The 16651-nt window shown below is 48.6% G+C and overlaps 1 protein-coding gene across 1 annotated transcript; it reads right to left on the reverse strand.

The window, feature by feature from the left end:
* Positions 1-3852: 3852 nt before the first annotated feature.
* Positions 3853-16651, reverse strand: LOC125925783 (protein transport protein Sec16B-like). Its single transcript, XM_049635039.1, has 11 exons — positions 16322-16651; positions 15175-15285; positions 14074-14146; positions 12469-12741; positions 11671-11735; positions 8518-8670; positions 8251-8346; positions 7811-7916; positions 7602-7681; positions 5559-5657; positions 3853-4923 (listed from the first exon to the last, which is right to left on the reverse strand). The coding sequence occupies exons 1-11, from the start codon at positions 16649-16651 to the stop codon at positions 4855-4857; spliced, it is 1455 nt and encodes a 484-aa protein (XP_049490996.1). The 3' UTR covers positions 3853-4854.

The following is a 16651-nucleotide window of genomic DNA, read 5'->3' on the forward strand; positions in this document are numbered from 1 at the left end:
AGAAAACCCCATTTTGTGAACCTTCATTTCACAAGCTGAGGCAGGATTTAATGGCCTTCCAGAATGCGAAAGAACTCTGGGCACAGGTGGCGGCAAGCAGCTGTTCTCCATTTCCACTGAGGACCGGCTGAGAGTCTTAAAGAGCCACATGAGTGATTTGGGTATAAAGTATTAGGAATAACTTCCTAATGTCGAGGGTGTGAAAGTCTGGGCTGCCGAGGAATCCCCCTCTCTTGAGATTCTTTAAAAATTGGATACTTAATCGGCTCTAAGGCGGATCAAGACCAGGACAACGCCTCACGTTCAAGTAACAGGCAGTTTGTAACAGGTCAGTCAAGTTATGCTGCCGTTGACCTAGTTCCAGCGAAGAGCTGTTACCCAGAGATGCGTTCAGAAAGGACGAAAGCATGGGAAGCAGATTCCTCTACTTAGTGAGGTTGTAAGAGAACATTTCACTGTGCTGTTAATCCTCATTCAAAATAACTTTACATCTCATAAAGAAACCATTTCTGGAGGACCTGAATGGGCAGTGGCTGATTCAGGCGCTCACAGGGAGCCGGCAGCGTTGGGGACCACGTTTGGCTGCAACCTCAGGTAAGTGGCCAGCACCCTGTGGCGTGCAGATCGTGATCTGTGCAATTTCCAGCTTCAGCTGGCAAACAGAAGAGGCGAACATCACTTCCATTCCACTCTCTGGGAAGGGGTGGGAAGAAAGTATCAGAGAAACCCCAGAGAGCGCTCAGACCCAAATTACACCCCTATTGTTCTTTTCAAGCCGAAGACTGTTTTGCATATTTCCTCTTGGGAAGAAAATATTCTGATTTTTGTGGAGAGGTGGAGGCAGTCTCTTGCCCTTCGTCTTGGTTGCCCAGAGGAAGAGACCAAAGAGGAAAAAAAAAAAAAAAAAAGATTTCTAGGGGGGAAGGAAAGCTCTCGGAGGCTTTGACCCTGCACAACCTGAAGCTTGAGTTAAGGCTGACAGGGGAGTAGATGCAGGTGACTGAGGAAGCCCGGCTGGTCTGCAGTTTTATAGGCATGTAAGGGGATTAGACAGAAGGGCTGGAATGGTGATATGTGATAAAGACACTTAAATGGGAATTTAACGGTTTGTTCTCTTCCAAATTACTGAACATTAAGTTTAAATGTTTTCATATAAATATTAAATTATATGTATATTGCAGGATCGCAAATTTGCACATCACCGCTCAGTTTTTTAAGGAAAACGTAGCATCTTTGTTCCCTGTAAGTATTCTTTGTCCGAGCCTACACCCCATTGAAGAACAGGGGAGGAAACACACTTGCAGGTTGATGTCTCAGGCTCTTCCCTTTGAAATAGTGTCTGTGGGTAAAGCTTTCCCTTAGAGAATTCCGCTTACTCTCTCTCTCCGCCATGGCTCATGGTGACGGGAAGGCAGGCCTGTGGCTGATACAGTGGGCCCTCTTCTCTGCAGGTGTCTGGCTGGGGCACAGCCAGCCCCCTGTGGCCTTCAGGGACACCGAGCCATCCTTCCCTGCTGGGGTCCACGTGCACCAGGCTGCAGGGCGCTAGAAGCTCTGCCTCAGACTTTGACCGTCCCTGAGGCCAAGCTGTTAGGACTCTCAAGTCATGTGGGGCAAGTTGCTAGGCCAGAGCCAGCTTCCCCTCAGACCCTGCAGCCTCTCCCAAGCTACAGATAAGGAAGAGGCCACAAGCCCCAAGCTCTCAGGCTCCCCAGCCCTGGAGGCATCTTTTTTTTTTTTTTTAATGCCTTTATTTTGAGAAAGAGACAGTGTGAGTGGGGGGAGGGGCAGAAGGAGAGGGAGACACAGAATCTGAAACAGGCTCAGGCTCTGAGCTGTCAGCACAGAGCCCCACCTGGGGCTCGAACCCACAAACTGTGAGATCATGACCTGAGCTGAAGTTGGACGCTTAACCGACTGAGCCTCGCAGGTGCCCCCTAGCAGCAGATTTCTATCACAACCTGCTCTGGTCCCCAAAGCTTCCACCTTCTAAAGAAGGAAACAAATACTTTCCTCTTACAGCTGCACTTGCTTTGTTTCACCAAAACTGGTTTCCGCCAGCTGAAGCTGTAAAAGAATCATGACCTTCAGCAACCTCCCCACCATCACCACGAGTAAAAAGAGCTGATAAACAACCAAGAACTCTGAGTGACCCCGGTTCATCAGACCTCACTGGACCCAGCTGAGGGCTCTTTCCTGCCCAAGGAACAACAGGACTTGGTTTAACCAACCATGTACAGACTAATGGATGCACCTGACTTTGCAGAGCACAAGCTTTCAATCATGAATTAGCAAACATAGCATGACGGCCTCCCTTTCTAGTGCATAAAACCCCTTGACTTACCCTCGGAAAAGTAGTCCCTTGCTGGGTATCCCTCTGCCCAGGAAGTAACTCAGCTCAGTGCTTGCTCTGTTGATGCTTTACTCCTGGCTTTCCATGAATAACGCCAACGGGAGGAGGAAGTGAGCACACCAGCATCTGCTGTCTCTGCCTTCCTCTTCAGCCCTCACTCTCCTCCTCTCAAGAGCTTCTTTTTATGGGGTAGGACTTCCCTTAAGCCCTTGTTCCCAGGGGCACTAAGCCACAGGATCTGGCATTGGTGGCAGATAGGTGCATGAAGAAAAACTCAGTAATAAGGACACTGAATGAAAAGTAGTTTTAAGTTCCTGTTCCATTACCTATATCATGAATGAAAAACTGACCGTTTAGGGGCACCCGGGTGGCTCAGTCGGTTAAGTGTCCAAGTTCAGCTCAGGTCATGATCTCACGGTTTGTGAGTTTGAGCCATGAATCGGGCTCTGGGCTGACAGCTCAGAGCCTGGAGCCTGCTTCGGATTCTGTGTCTCCCTCTCTCTGCCCCTTCTCTGTTCGTGCTCTGTCTCTCTCCCAAAAATAAACATTAAAAAAATATATTAAATGACAGTTTAACTTGGTAGGCGACAGGACAGTCTAGATTTTACTTATTATATTATTTACCAATAATTTTTTAAACCACACTTATAGAGTGCTTGGTTTGTTCCAGATACTTTTTTTTTTTTAACGTTTTATTTATTTTTGAGACAGAGAGAGACAGAGCATGAACAGGGGAGGGGCAGAGAGAGAGGAAGACACAGAATCCGAAGCAGGCTCCAGGCTCCGAGCTGTCAGCACAGAGCCCGACACGGGGCTTGAACTCACGGACCGTGAGATCATGACCGGAGCCGAAGTCGGATGCTTAACTGACTGAGCCACCCAGGCGCCCCTCGGGTACTTTTCTAAGACTTTGGTTCTCATTCTTGCATGTCCCTATGTGGTAGCTACTATCATAATTCTCATCCTCATTTTATAGTTGAGGGAACTGAAGCACCAGTCAGTGAAATAACCTTGCCCAAGTTTACAAGGTTGAGATGCCTTGAGATCCGAGTCTGGGTCCTGTGAAACTCACACACGACTGCCATAGTACCGCCACTGGGTGTCAGCACACCAGAGCGAAGGAGCAGCAGTCTTTTAGGGGAAGTAAGGAAACAGCATTGACTGAGGGCCTTCTCAGTCTAGAAAACACTTATGCAGACATTTCCTAATTTAATCTGAGAGATGAATAAACTTTTTAGAGAACAGAGTATGCAATATTTAGTTAATGGAGTGACTGATTTGCATCAGAGGCGCTTTTGTCCATATTTTTTCAATTGAAAAAATAACACTAGACTTGGAAGTTAAGAGGCTCAGTCCCCAGATTCTTTGTTAACAAAGGGCTCTTTCCAGCTATACGCACCTTATCACACAATGAAACCATTATTAGAAGCACTTCAGGGATGAATGTGCTCTGGATGCTCTCTCCCTCTGCAAAAATCAGCCAGAGACAAGCATTTGCTATAAAATGATCTGGTTTAATCGCTATCAACATCAGAACTGTACTGCATTAGAGTACAAAACCTGTATGTACAATTACACATACAAAAAACGTTCTTTGTGAGGAGCAATTTTCAGCAAATCTGACAAACAGCAAGAGTCATTCCTATTTTGGGTTTGAAAAGAGAACTGGAAGCTTCCAAGATGTTCCCCGCCTCCCTCTGGCTCCCGTGACCCTGCGAACATCAATCCGCAGAGGCCCGAGGTAGGAAGGGCGGGGTTAACACTATCAGGCACGCATTCTCCTCTCTCAGGGAAGGGGTGCATTTTTAGGAAACATCCCCCATCATTTATTATACTGATGTTCCATCCATCTGCATCACTAGGTTCAGCGGTTACCATGACAATATGATGCCTATAGCAATCTAACTTGATAGCCAGATGCCAGAATGTGAAAAAATAGGACCAGCTAAGAAAGTGAGAGAAATATAATTAATCTGAAGCACATAAAAATGTGCACAAAACTAGGACCAAGAGGGAAACTGCTGAAATGTCACTGTGGAGGGAATTATGACAGGAAGCAATAATCAAGTTTCAGTATAAAAGCTCTGCTAACTAGAGGCACGAATTGGTCCATAACTAAGACTGAGGAACCAAAGTTAGTTGTGAATATTGTTCTGAGAGCCTCCCCCAAATAATTTCCTGTCTCAGAGCCCAGTGGGTTCTCATTGATTACAGCCAAGGGGTTCTTAAGCTTGACTTTCCTGAAGATCTGAAGCCACCATCTTGAATCTCCCCCATGGCATTCTGCTCACCTCCGGTCTGCTATTCTACCCGACTACTCTCCATCATTCTGAAGCCAATGTTAAGAGACTGGACTGAGCTGTGTCCTAGAAGACCCTGTCCTCTTGCCTTCTTCGTGACAGGGGAGGCAACAGGCCAGCACAACCCTCTTGGGGACCCCAATATGGCAGAGGGGCTGGAGATCAAGGAAGGAGACCAGTTTGGAACGGGTGTGGTTTTCATCACGGCTGGGTTGGATAGCGGCGCTGGGCTAGGCGATTCGGCCGGTTCAAGCTAGTAGCCATGGAGAGCTGGAAAAGAATAAAGGTCACATGAGATTATAGCCCCAAGCAGGACTCCATCCAGGGCTGGCTAGCAGGACTGAGCTAGAGGATCCTGAACACGCGAGGTGTATGTGGCTTCCTTTTGTGATAATCTAATTAGTTACTTTCACCCAATACCTCTCGGATGTGGCAGAAGAAATTCAATTTTATGAAGGGGGGAGGCCAACTCGGCACATTAGAGGATGGGTCTGCCCCAGGTCCCTGAAGAGCAGGAAGTTTAGCTTCTCTCAAAGGTTGCAATGATCCCCTCACCCCCCGGTTGGAGTAATGGTATTTCCATACCACTGGTACCAACACCAATGTGTCTCTCAAAGTCTCAAGACCTGTGAAAGGTCAAGAGTCGTATTACTAATAATGACACTGATTGACCATTTTCTGTGTGCAGTCCTTCACATGCATGCTCCCATTTAATCCTCACACCTACCCTGCAAGGTAGCTACTACCAACCCCACTTTATAGATGCAGAAACTGAGGCTTACAGAGGGCAAGTAAGGCATTGCTCAAGAACTCACACATGGTAAGTGGCAAACTAGGATTATAAACCTGGATCACCTTCATCCAAAATTTGTGCTCCTAACCTGTCTCCTTCGGAGCTTCCTTACCTGGGGGACCTGAGATGGGTTGTAGAGAGGAACACCTCCTTTCAAAGGGGGTGGGGGGAGCAGAACACCAGGGTTGTAGAAAAACTCAGAGGAAACACCCTGTGATGGAAATCAATAGAAAATCCTATCAATCACCATTTCTGATTCCAGAAAATCAAGGGCTTCCCTGCACATCAACTTTGGTCAAGAGATGCAGATAGAAAGGGATTCTTGCTAGAACTCAGGTAATTCAAGCAAACAGCCATCACCCACATGGGCACAGCCAACCCTGGATGTAATGTCATATTCTCTGAGAGGCCTAAAATACTACAAGAGTGCTCTAACCCAACCACAGGAAATAAAAATGTTTTCCTGGCAATTAGCATGAAATTTGTACCGTGTGCAAGATTTATCAAGAATTTACAGCCCTCATTAAAAAAAAAAAAAAAAAAAAAAAAAGCAGGGGGTGGGGGAGCACCTGGGTGGCTCAGTCAGTTAACCATCCAACTTCAGCTCAGGTCATGATCTTGTGGTTCGTGGGTTTGAGCCCCGCATCGGGCTCTGTGCTGACAGCTCAGAGCCTGGATCCTGCTTTGGATTCTGTGTCTCCCTCTTTCTCTTCCCCTCCCTTGCTCGTGTTCAGCCTCTCTCTCTCTCTCTCAAAAATAAACATTAAAAAAAAAAGAATTGTGTACAGCCCTTGCCAAAGACACTAATGAGCTCTGGGGAAGGGAAAGAGGCAGTTCTCTAGATCTCACCTGAGGAAGTTGATATGGGAAGTTGATATTGTGTCCCCTTGAAACTTCGTGTGTTGAAATTCTAACCCTCCCAGTACTTCAGAATGTATTTGGAAGCACTGTCTTTTTTTTTTTTTTTTTTTTTTTAGGTTTATTTGTTTACTTTGAGAGAGACAGAGTCCAAGTGCAGGAGGGGCAGAGAGAGAAAATCCCAAGCAGACTCCACGTGTCAACACAGAGCCCCCAACAAGGGGCTCAAACCCACAAAACTATGAGATCGTGACCTGAGCTGAAATCAAGAATCAGACGCTTAGCTGACTGAGCTACCCAGATGCCCCTGAGGTAGTGTCTTTAAAGAGGTGATTAAGGGAGTGCCTGGCTGGCTCAGGTGGTAGATTATCTGACTCTTGATCTTGGGGTTGTGGGTTCAAGCCCCACCATGGGTGTAGAGATTATTTAAAAATAAAACCTTTAAAGGGGACCTGGGTGGCTCATTGGTTAAGCGTCTAACCTTCAGGTCATGATCTCATGGCTCGCGAGTTCGAGCCTTGCATCAGGCTCTGTGCTGACAGCTCAGAGCCTGGAGCCTGTTTCTGATTCTGTGTCTCCCTCTCTCTCTGCCCCTCCCCCACTCACACTCTGTCTCTCTCTCTCTCTCAAAAATAAATAAACATTAACTTTTTTTTTTTTTAATAAATAAAACCTTTAAAGGGGCACCTGGGTGGCTCAGTCGGTTAAGTGTCTGCCTTCAGCTCAGGTCATGATCTCACAGTTCATGGGTTCGTGGGTTCGCGGAGCCTGCTAAGGATTCTGTGTGTCTGCCTCGCTCTCTGCCCCTCCCCCACTCATGCTCTGTGTCTGTCTCAAAAATAAAGAAACATTAAAAAAATTCTAATAAAACCTTTAAAAAATTAAAAATAAAATTAAAAAATAGGTGATTAAGGTAAGATGAGGTCATTAGGGTGGGCCCTGAGTCAGTATGATGGGTGTCCTTATAAGAAGGGAAAATCTGGACACCAACACACACAGAAGAGCCACCATGTGACACCACTGCCATCTAACAAGCCGACAAAAGAGGTCTCCGGAGAAACCACCTCTGCCCACACCTCCATCTCAGACTTGCAGCCTCCAGAACCGTGAGGAAGTAACTGTTTAAGCTGCTCAGTCCGGGACATTTGTTACGGTGGCCCTAGCAAACTGGTGCAGAAGCTCTCTCTGATTCCCCGAGTCAGACCCTCACACGATGGCGCCTCCAGCCCACCCCGAGTGTGCAGTCCTCACACAGGCATCTGGTGGGGCCCCAGGCTCCGGCCCCAAGACGGCTCACCTCAGGCCCAGACAAGCCTCCACTGCCTGTGCCCTCGGCCGCTCCCTCACCGGACGCGGGTCCTTGCACTCCGCCCTCGCCTAGAAGACAACGAGTGGGGGCTGTGTCCACTGCCCAGGGCTGAGGAGTCCCACTCCCAGAGGCACCCCCAATGGCCAAGGAGCGCAGAGAGCCCACAGACAGCCCAGAGGGCATGCGGTTGGCGGTACCTGTGGCCCCAGAGAAGGGGCCTCCTGGCAGAGACTGGGGCTCTGGGAGAGATGTCAGTGAGAGGCCGGGCCCGGCCTGAGGGGGAGAAGATTCTCCGGAGGTCTCCTGCTTAGTGGAGAAAGAAAGGCAGTGTTGGTGATGCCAGTGGTTAACAAATTCATGCCGGCGGCTGTATCCCCGCCATGCCCTCAACAGCGGCCTCAACCTGTGACCTGTGGCCGGGCACTCACCCCAAAACTCCACTTTCTTCCTGCCACTGCTCTGCTCAATGATCGGACAACCGCTGGCCCCCTAAAGTTAATATTCTTCGTCCTAATTTTTAAGACCCTTCATCATCTGCCTTTGCCAATTGCCAGATGAGACCTCCGGGCCTCAGAGGTTCTGAGGAAACTTCCTCCAAAGGGCGGAAGCGTCCCTGCCCTCACACCCTCATGCTCACCTCAGAGTCGGGACTGTCGGACGAGTCTTCTCCAGAAGGGGATGCGTCGCTTCTGGGCTTCGAGCGAAACCAGCTGAACCAGCCAAACCCTGAGCTCTGGAAGGGAAGGGGGGAGATTTAAGGCCTGTGGTGCGCTCCTCCGGCCGAATAGATTAGCCGACCCCAGTCTGATGGTGGGTTGTCAGAGGCCCGGCCAAAGCCCAGATTCCCAACCCTGCCCCCCAGTTGGGGGTGGGGGGAATGATGGCAACAGAACAAGACTGCCACCTTTGTGTTCTCTTTCACATCTCCTAGCTTTTCCGTCTGTGCTGGATTTGGGGAGGATTTTTTATCTGCCTCATCGGAGGATTCCTCCTCATCCTCCTTGACTGAAACGGTGGAACTCTCAGAAACGTTTCGTGATCTGGGAATCAGCGGCACCTAGAATTAAAGAAGATAAGAACTAATATTTTCATAGCACTTGACAGGCTACAAAGGCAAATCACCAGCCCCGCTCAGTACATCAGCAGGCAGGCCTTCCAGGATCACACCTGACTGATGAGGACACACCACACAGGGCTGAGAAATGGTTTGCGGAAGGTCTTAGGACAAGGCCAAAGCCCAATCCCAGTCCCCGTGGTATCCCTAACTGGATGGGCTTTTGGCTGCCATGCTACCTCCCCACATCAGATTTCCACAACGATGCTGAGGCCTGGAGCAGAAGATATGGAATGCTACCGCTGGAGATGAAGAGAACAGGAAACCCCCTGTGGGGACCCACACACCCAAGAGGACAGAGACTAATACACTGGCCCTAACTCATCCTAGAGCTCATTCCTGGCAGACTTGCTCAAGATCAACCGTGAACAAATGCACCAGAGGGCAGCAAAATGTGTCCATGGGCCTTTCTATTTGTGTGCGTGGTAAAATATACATAGCATGAAGTTTACCAATTTAAGTATTTTTAAGCATACAATTCAGTGACGTTAGTACATTCACAATGTTGGCTAACCACCACCAATATCCATTTCCAGAACATCGGATCAACCTCAACAGAAACTCCGTGCCCATTAAACACTCCTCACTCTCTCCTCCCCCAATCCGCTAATAGCCTCTACTCTTTTTGTCCATTAATTTGCTTGTTCTAAGTACCTCATATAAGTAGAACCATATAATGTTTGTCCCTTTGTGTTATGTTTCCATTTCATATTCAAAAAAAGGCATAACTGGTACAACCTTTGGAAAATGCTTTGGCAAATCTAGAAAAAACTTCATTTTTTAATTCTGAACATAGAATTTACTGTGTAGTAAATACTGTTTCTAAGCACTTTACATACAGTGATTCATTTAATCCTTACAATTGTCCCACGAGGCGGGTACTATTGTTATCATCCCATTTATATAGGAGAAAACTAAGACACAGAAAGATTAAGCAACCTAAGGCCACAGAGCTAGCAATTGGCAGAGCAAGGATTCCAACCTAAGCAGCCTCTCCTTCTAGAAATTTCTCCTGACTGAATAATTCAAGAAATAGACCAGGCTTACACGTCCATCACTAGAATGTCCACCGCTGTGTTTTATATGTGAAGGGAAGGGAAGGCAATATGCAGTGAGAGAGAGAGGAGGAAAGAAAGAAAAGGAAGAGACACACACTTGAAATGTTTAACAATGCGGGAGTGGTGAGCAAAACTTGGGGCTCCTTCCTGTGGCCTACAAAGCCCTGTTGGTCTGGCCTCTATTGCCCTGGCCTTGCTTCTCAGCCCCTGGCTCCCCACTGTCTACACACAGTGAGTCCCTTGCTCCTTCCTTCACCCACCAAGTGAGTCCCATTTGACTTGCTACTCCCTCTGCCTTGAAGGATCATTCCTTAGACACCTCCCTGGCTCAGGTCGGCCCCCCATTCTGACCTGTGCTCCAGGCCTCCCCAGAGGTATGCTTACTGACACCCCATCTCAGATAAAATCCATTATGCATACAGCGTTCATCTGCAGTCACCTCCACTAAACTGAAAGTAGGATTTGTCTGGTTCCCTGCGTCTCCCCAACCCTGTGATAGTGCTACAGATACGACAGAATCTCGGGATTTGTGAACGAAGGAACCAATGAACGATGGTGCTTTCATACAATGGACTTTATCATACCAATATTAGAAATCATTTATGGGTGCTTGAGTTGGTTAAGCATCCGACTCTTGATTTCGGCTCAGGTTATGATCTCATGAACCGTGAGTTCAAGCCCTGCCTCAGGCTCTCTGCTGACATTGTGGAGCCTGCTTGAGATTCTCTCTCCCTCTCTCTCAATCCCTCCCTCACTCACACTTTCCCTCTCTCTCAAAATAAATAAACAAATAAAACTTTAAAAATCATTTATGAATGACATGGAAAACCTCATTTTACAGTGTTAAATAACAAATAGGAAATAAAACTTCATATACACATTTAAGAACACATGAGCGATATTTGGTTATTTATATGATACTTTCTCTTTACTTTTCAAGTTTTCTGTAACAATAATGTACTACTTTTTCAGTCAGAAAAAAAAAAGTAAAGCATAAAAGTGTTTAAGTCCTGTGGCCAAGTACCTACTTGAGACATTTTTAGGTATAACCACTACATATATGCTCAAATGTATACAATGTAAGCCTCCAACCAGGCAAAGCTGAAGAACATCTTAAGTTTGGGACCAGCAATGGCCATTGTTGGGGGAAGGGCACATTCGACAGCTAGATAGAATGGTCAATTAGACATGGCCACCTCCAAAACCTCCCAGCCTAACTGAGGAGAAAAGACACAGCTGACAAAGGTCCCTCTTGGGGAAAAAAGCAAGGTAAACATTACAATAAAGAAATAAACATCAGGGGCGCCTGGGTGGCTCAGTCGGTTGAGCGTCCGACTTCGGCTCAGGTCATGATCTCACGGTCTGTGAGTTTGAGCCCCGCGTCGGACTCTGTGCTGACAGCTCGGAGCCTGGAGCCTGCTTCGGATTCTGTGTCTCCCTCTCTCTCTGCCCCTAACCTGCCCCACTCGCATTCTGTCTCTGTCCCTCTCAAAAATAAATAAACATTAAAAAAAAAAAATTTTAAAGAAATAAGCATCAGAGTCTCCATGACAGGGCAGGGCGTGGTGAGTGAGGTGTCAGAGGTGTCAGGACAGTGAGGGAGGTGTCAGAGATCTCAGAGGCCAAAACTAAACTCAGCCCTGCCACCCCTCCCCCCATGGACACCAGTTGGCAGGATTGCACAGAAACAAGAACACGGCCCTCCTTCCCACCGCTAGGATTTGGTATAGCAAGAAACAAGTTGCATTGTGGAAGGGAGAGCTGGGGCCAGGCAGAAGAAGGAGTTTGCACGTGGCTAAGAAATCTGGGCAAATGGAAAAAACCTGAAGCATTAGAAGCATTAGAGGAGGTAGGCGTCAGCATCTGCTGTGCTTTGTCCTCTCACCTGGGGTTTGGAAACAGCCTTTTGACCATCCGGATGCTGGAAACTTCCTTCAGATACTATACTCTCTGTTATGGCACAAAACACAAACACAGTGATGTGAACTTGTGCTTTTCCCATCTAATCTGAAGAAGGAACGTGGCTACTGTCGGCTTTTCTAACTGCACAGCAGCTGGAGGTCCCAGCCTATCCAGTCCAAACCAATTGGATCACGTAAATGTGAATCCACGGGCACAACCCTCTTCCAGCTGCCCCAGGACATGCTGGTCACCTGACCTCTACCCTGAACCAAGGCTGTTCCTTAGGAATCCTGGAAACCTGGGTCACGTGGAGCTAGCTCACAGGGTTCCTCCCTGACCTTCCCCTCCATTTGAGTCTCCTGTTTTGGACAGGACCTTATCTTAGAAGGTCTACGATGTAATCCCCCTGTCTGGCTGCCAGCATTCGCTTGGTGACTCAGCACTGCTCATCACACTTGGGTGCAAGTGGCATTTTCCTCCCTTCTCCACCCTGCAGCCTCTCTCCTAGGAACTCTGCATCCAAGAGGAGGGCAGGAGTGACCGCTCTGAGCCTCACTATGTCCAGTAGAGAGGCAGGCTGCAATGGAAGGGCAAGCCCTCGGAGGCACGCAGAGTCCCAGCCCCAGGGCTACCACAGAGCAGGCCCTCAGTCAGGTGCACACCCACCATTCAGGGCTTGATCAGCTCTGACCCCACCTCTGACCCCGCCCACCTCCATCATCTGCTTCCTCCCCTTCAACACTCCTCACCCCAGGCTTCCAGCCTAGTCGGCAGGTCTTACCAGGAGGTGGATATATCTGCTGGGTTTCTTCCCAGGCTTCTCCTCCAGGAGGGCCTGTCACGGCCATACAGCCACCAGTCCCTGGCAGACAGACCTCAGGAACCGAGTAAAGAGGCACGGGGACCCCCATCTGCCCCACACCTCCTCCTGCTGGACAGGAACTGGGCTGGTGGGGAATGGGGTGTTGTGAGCTGGGCTGGCCTGGCCCCATCTGCTCCGGTGTTGGCCACAAGCCTCTGCGGTCCCCAAGGGCTTCTGAGTGGCTCTGACGTCCTAAAAGATCATGGTAGAAACTGTTTCCTAAGGACATAGGGCAAAGAAGAAGGACTGAGACCTGCAATGTGACATTAGCGTGGACCCATCACACCAGGGTCATTCCTGCCATGTCCTCTTTAGAAAGCAGTCACAAGGACAGGCCGCTTGATGTGGCTGCCATTAATGTGATGACAAATACAACACAGCAGTGATTGTAACACCTGTCACTGCTTGTGACTTAGAGTTTACAAAATTATTTCCCTCACTGCCTTGTATGATCTCTGAGCCTTGAACCAGCACATCAGGAGGATAGAAATTACCTTCCTTGTTTCACTCCACACTTTTTTATTTGGGGGTAAACTTTCTCCTTTAAGGATTTCCTAATGGACTTGGGTGTTTGAAGCTTAGAAATTTTCCATTAAAACCCAAATCAGAACCACAGAAATGAACCAGAGCATCGGCCCCGGAAGCGAGTGTGGTGGGATTCCTTCTGGCTCTCCCACTTTGCTAATGAGATGGGCTGTGGTGTGGATGACTGGCTGATGGTCACTGGGCCAGTGGGGCTGCTGACCCACATGCTCAATTGGGTGACAAGGGACAGGGCTGCTTGCCGGTGGAAGCAGCATTCAAGAAGCCCTGGCCTGGTTCCCCTCCAGGCCTCTGCCTGGAAGGTGCTGGAAAACAGCAGCAAAGCTGAGAAACAGAAAGCAGGGCCCGCTTTCCTTGCCTTCCCCCAGCTCATCCTCCGTGAGGAAGATGCCCGCGAGTGGGAAACGGCTGGAAATCAAGAGATGACACCCTGTCCTGACCCCACCACAGGGCGGAGGGGTGTGGTCACTTGGGGAAAGGGCCCAGAGCTAATTGGGGGTAATAATGCTGGCTGGAACCAGCACTCAGGGGCATCCTGAGGGGAAAGGAGGCATGTGCTGGCAACATTTTGAAACATTTGTCACATGTCTATAGCAATTGGTAGCTCAAAAATCAAAACTGATAGCTCAAAAAAATCTTCCTGTGTTTCCAACACCTACATGAAACACAGACAATCCACCCTCTCTGGCCTCAAGAAACACATCAGCTGGGGAGAAGGTACGGAGGCAGGTGAAACAATGAGATCACGATACAACATGGTGAGTATTAAAACCTGAATGTGAGGCAGAAACTCTAAACATGTGGGAACTTAGAAGTGTCAGGATGGCTGTGGCCAGACAGAGCTGTGGGGACAAGGTCAGATTTGTACAGGCAAGGAAGTACCCCCCAGGAAGAGCCAGGCGAATATTTTCTAAGTTCTGTTATCTCTACGATCAGGCCCAGAGAGTCAGCCATTTGCACTCAGGTCATCAGCACGGGTACCTGATGGTCCTCCGACTCCAGAAGCATCTGAGTGAGCAGGACAAAGATCCCCAGTGTCTCCTGTGACCTTCTGCTATTAAACACAAAGTAACATCTTTTTAAACTACACAAAGAAAAGCAAGAACAGGGAACAATGGTTTAAAATTAAGTCAAGGGGCTCCTGGGTAGCTCAGTCCGTTAAACGTCCAACTTTGGCTCAGGTTTGTGAGTTTGAGCCCTGCATTGGGCTCCGTGCTGACAGCACAGAGACTGGAGCCTGTTTCAAATACTGTGTCTCCCTCTCTCTCTCTCTGCCCCTCCCCTGCTCACTCTCTGTCTCTCAAAAATAAATAAACATTTACAAAAAATTTTTAAATAAAAAAATAAAAATTAAGTCAAAAAGAAACTTCAGAGGGAGTGACGAGGTATGAGAATCTGGACCGGATGCTGAGGGCTGGTGGGGGAGGGGCAAGGGCAAGGCCTCAGCCCTGCATCTCTCCTGGGTGTGCTCAGAGCAGGCAGGGACCAGGAGACCAGCATCTCCCAGCGTCTCCCCAAAGAAGGGGCAACTGGAAGGGCCCCAGGGCCCCGTGCGTGCAGCCCATGGGAGTCAGGGCCGTGTGTGCCTTGAAAAATCCACCCTCTCCCGTCGTTATAGAGATTGGAAGAAAGAAAATGGAGGCAGGCCTGTTCGCATTACTGGTACAATTACTACCAGCAGCTTCTGCAGTTGTCAGAACAAAAAGGAAAGGTCCGGAAATCTTTTAAGCAATTGCCCTACATTACATGAAAGTGACACGAGTCCACTGTGATCCATTGTTCCTAACAGAGAGATGAAAGCTTTAATGCTCATAAATGTAGCTTCTAGGACCAAAGACAAGGGTGATTGGCAAGAGGGCCCCAGGGCCTCACAGGCAAACCCAGGAGACCATCTCTGCCCGAGGGACAGGCAACAGCTGGGGGGCTGAGCGCCACCCCCTCCCGGGTCAACCTGTGTCTCGCGGATGGGGGACTTCATGGCCCTCCGTGGGATCGGGGACTTGCCAAGGTCAGTGCTCTGTTCCAGGGGAACGGAGAGAGAAACAGAGGTCTCACCACCATCCCGGCTCCAACCCCGCTCACCGCCAGCTCCTTGAGCCGCCTCCGAAGCTGCACCAGCCAGTCTGGCTCCAGGTCCCGGTCTCTGCGTCTGTCTACAACCAAGGGATCTGACAGCTTCAGTTTCTCCGCTAGCTGTGCCCGGTTCCCAACCGGGTCAGGGGCGAAGGTAAGAGAGGGGAAAGCAGACATAGATGATGGGGAAAGAGGCAACAGGGGAATAGGAGAAAGACAGTCTTAACTCCCTTGCAAATTAGATTACCAAGAATAATTGATTAGCAAATCCAGCAGATACCTTCCTGAAACTGCAACATAAATAAACAATTAACCCATCTTGGTGTTAGATATGCAATAAAATATAAGAAGAAACTGTTACCCAGCTTTGTGTCTCTGCAAAGTTGTCTCCTCTAGTACTGCTTCTCAAGTACTGCACTTGGGTGCTCCCAGGAATCACCTGGACTGTTGCTAAAATGCTAATTCCAATCCCAGAATTCCATGGGGTGGGGACAGCCCCTCCATTCTGAGTCCCTGAGCCCCCTACATTTTTCAGGGGCAGGGGGCTCAGCACCACAGATTTTGCTGGCTGCTGAATCCAACAGTTGGACCTTGTCTAAAGCAAAGCAAAAATTGACAACAGGCTGTCTTTTTACTCTCCAGCTAATGGATTTTTCTTCAATTAATTGGCACTATTTGCCCGATCATTTTCTTCCCCTGGAACTAAACGGTGATATGTTATGTTGTCGTTTTTAAACGTACCCCACATGTGATAAAGTATTCCATGCATTTAAAAGCATTTTAATAAGGCTCATTTCCTGTTTTAATCACTAAAATATATACTCTAAGTCCAGCATTTATAATTAGAACGGCTGACCGGAACATGTGGTTTTACTGTCCCAGAAAAGCGGATGCAAGAATAAATTCTTGGCACAGCACACGTCTGCTTTCCAGCCCCCCCGATCCCAACAACCCCCGCCCACTGCCTGCTTCTTTGTGTGGTGTCAGGACTCTGCTTATCATGCCTGGGCATGCGTACGTGGTCAAAGACAGCCATGGGCTCCAATTTTCCAGCATGTTCAAAGGAGATGGGCTGTGGAGTCTAAGCTGCTTTAACAATAGCTTTCTCTGAACACTGAAGATAAAACACCTGCAGAGAACCCTTTGAGAAACTCACCTTGATGAGTTCCACTAATAGCACAGGGTGATCGCTCTCTCCTTGGCTAAGGAGGGCCGTGCCAATGGCTTCGCAGTAATGCAAGGCCGGGGACGCAAGGCCATAATCTGCCAGACGGGAAGCATAAAGGAGCTTATACACCTGTGGAGAGGAGCAGGGCCAGTGACTAGTCCATCCGGGCAGGATAGAAGGAGAGACATGTAGATAAGTCAGCTGACTGCCAGCTTCAGCTAACTCTGCCATCCAAAATATCAAGGAGGGCCTCGTGCCATTTGGTTTACTCGGTCTGCGTAGGGGCACAGTTGCAAATCCAGCCTGCAGGTCACACAT

This window comes from Panthera uncia, chromosome F1 (genome assembly GCF_023721935.1).
Source record: "Panthera uncia isolate 11264 chromosome F1, Puncia_PCG_1.0, whole genome shotgun sequence".
Classification (NCBI taxonomy): Eukaryota; Metazoa; Chordata; class Mammalia; order Carnivora; family Felidae; genus Panthera; species Panthera uncia.

Bases quoted from the DNA above. Each gene is read 5' to 3' on its own strand.
- LOC125925783 (XM_049635039.1), bottom strand. From the start codon at position 16,651: ATGTGTGACCTGCAGGCTGGATTTGCAACTGTGCCCCTACGCAGACCG. The intron at 14,147-15,174 runs GTGAGCGGGGTT...TGTGTTTAATAG, and splicing joins GGCGGCTCAAGGAGCTGGCG to CAGAAGGTCACAGGAGACAC. The intron at 7,917-8,250 runs GTGAGCATGAGG...TCCACTAAGCAG, and splicing joins CCGACAGTCCCGACTCTGAG to GAGACCTCCGGAGAATCTTC.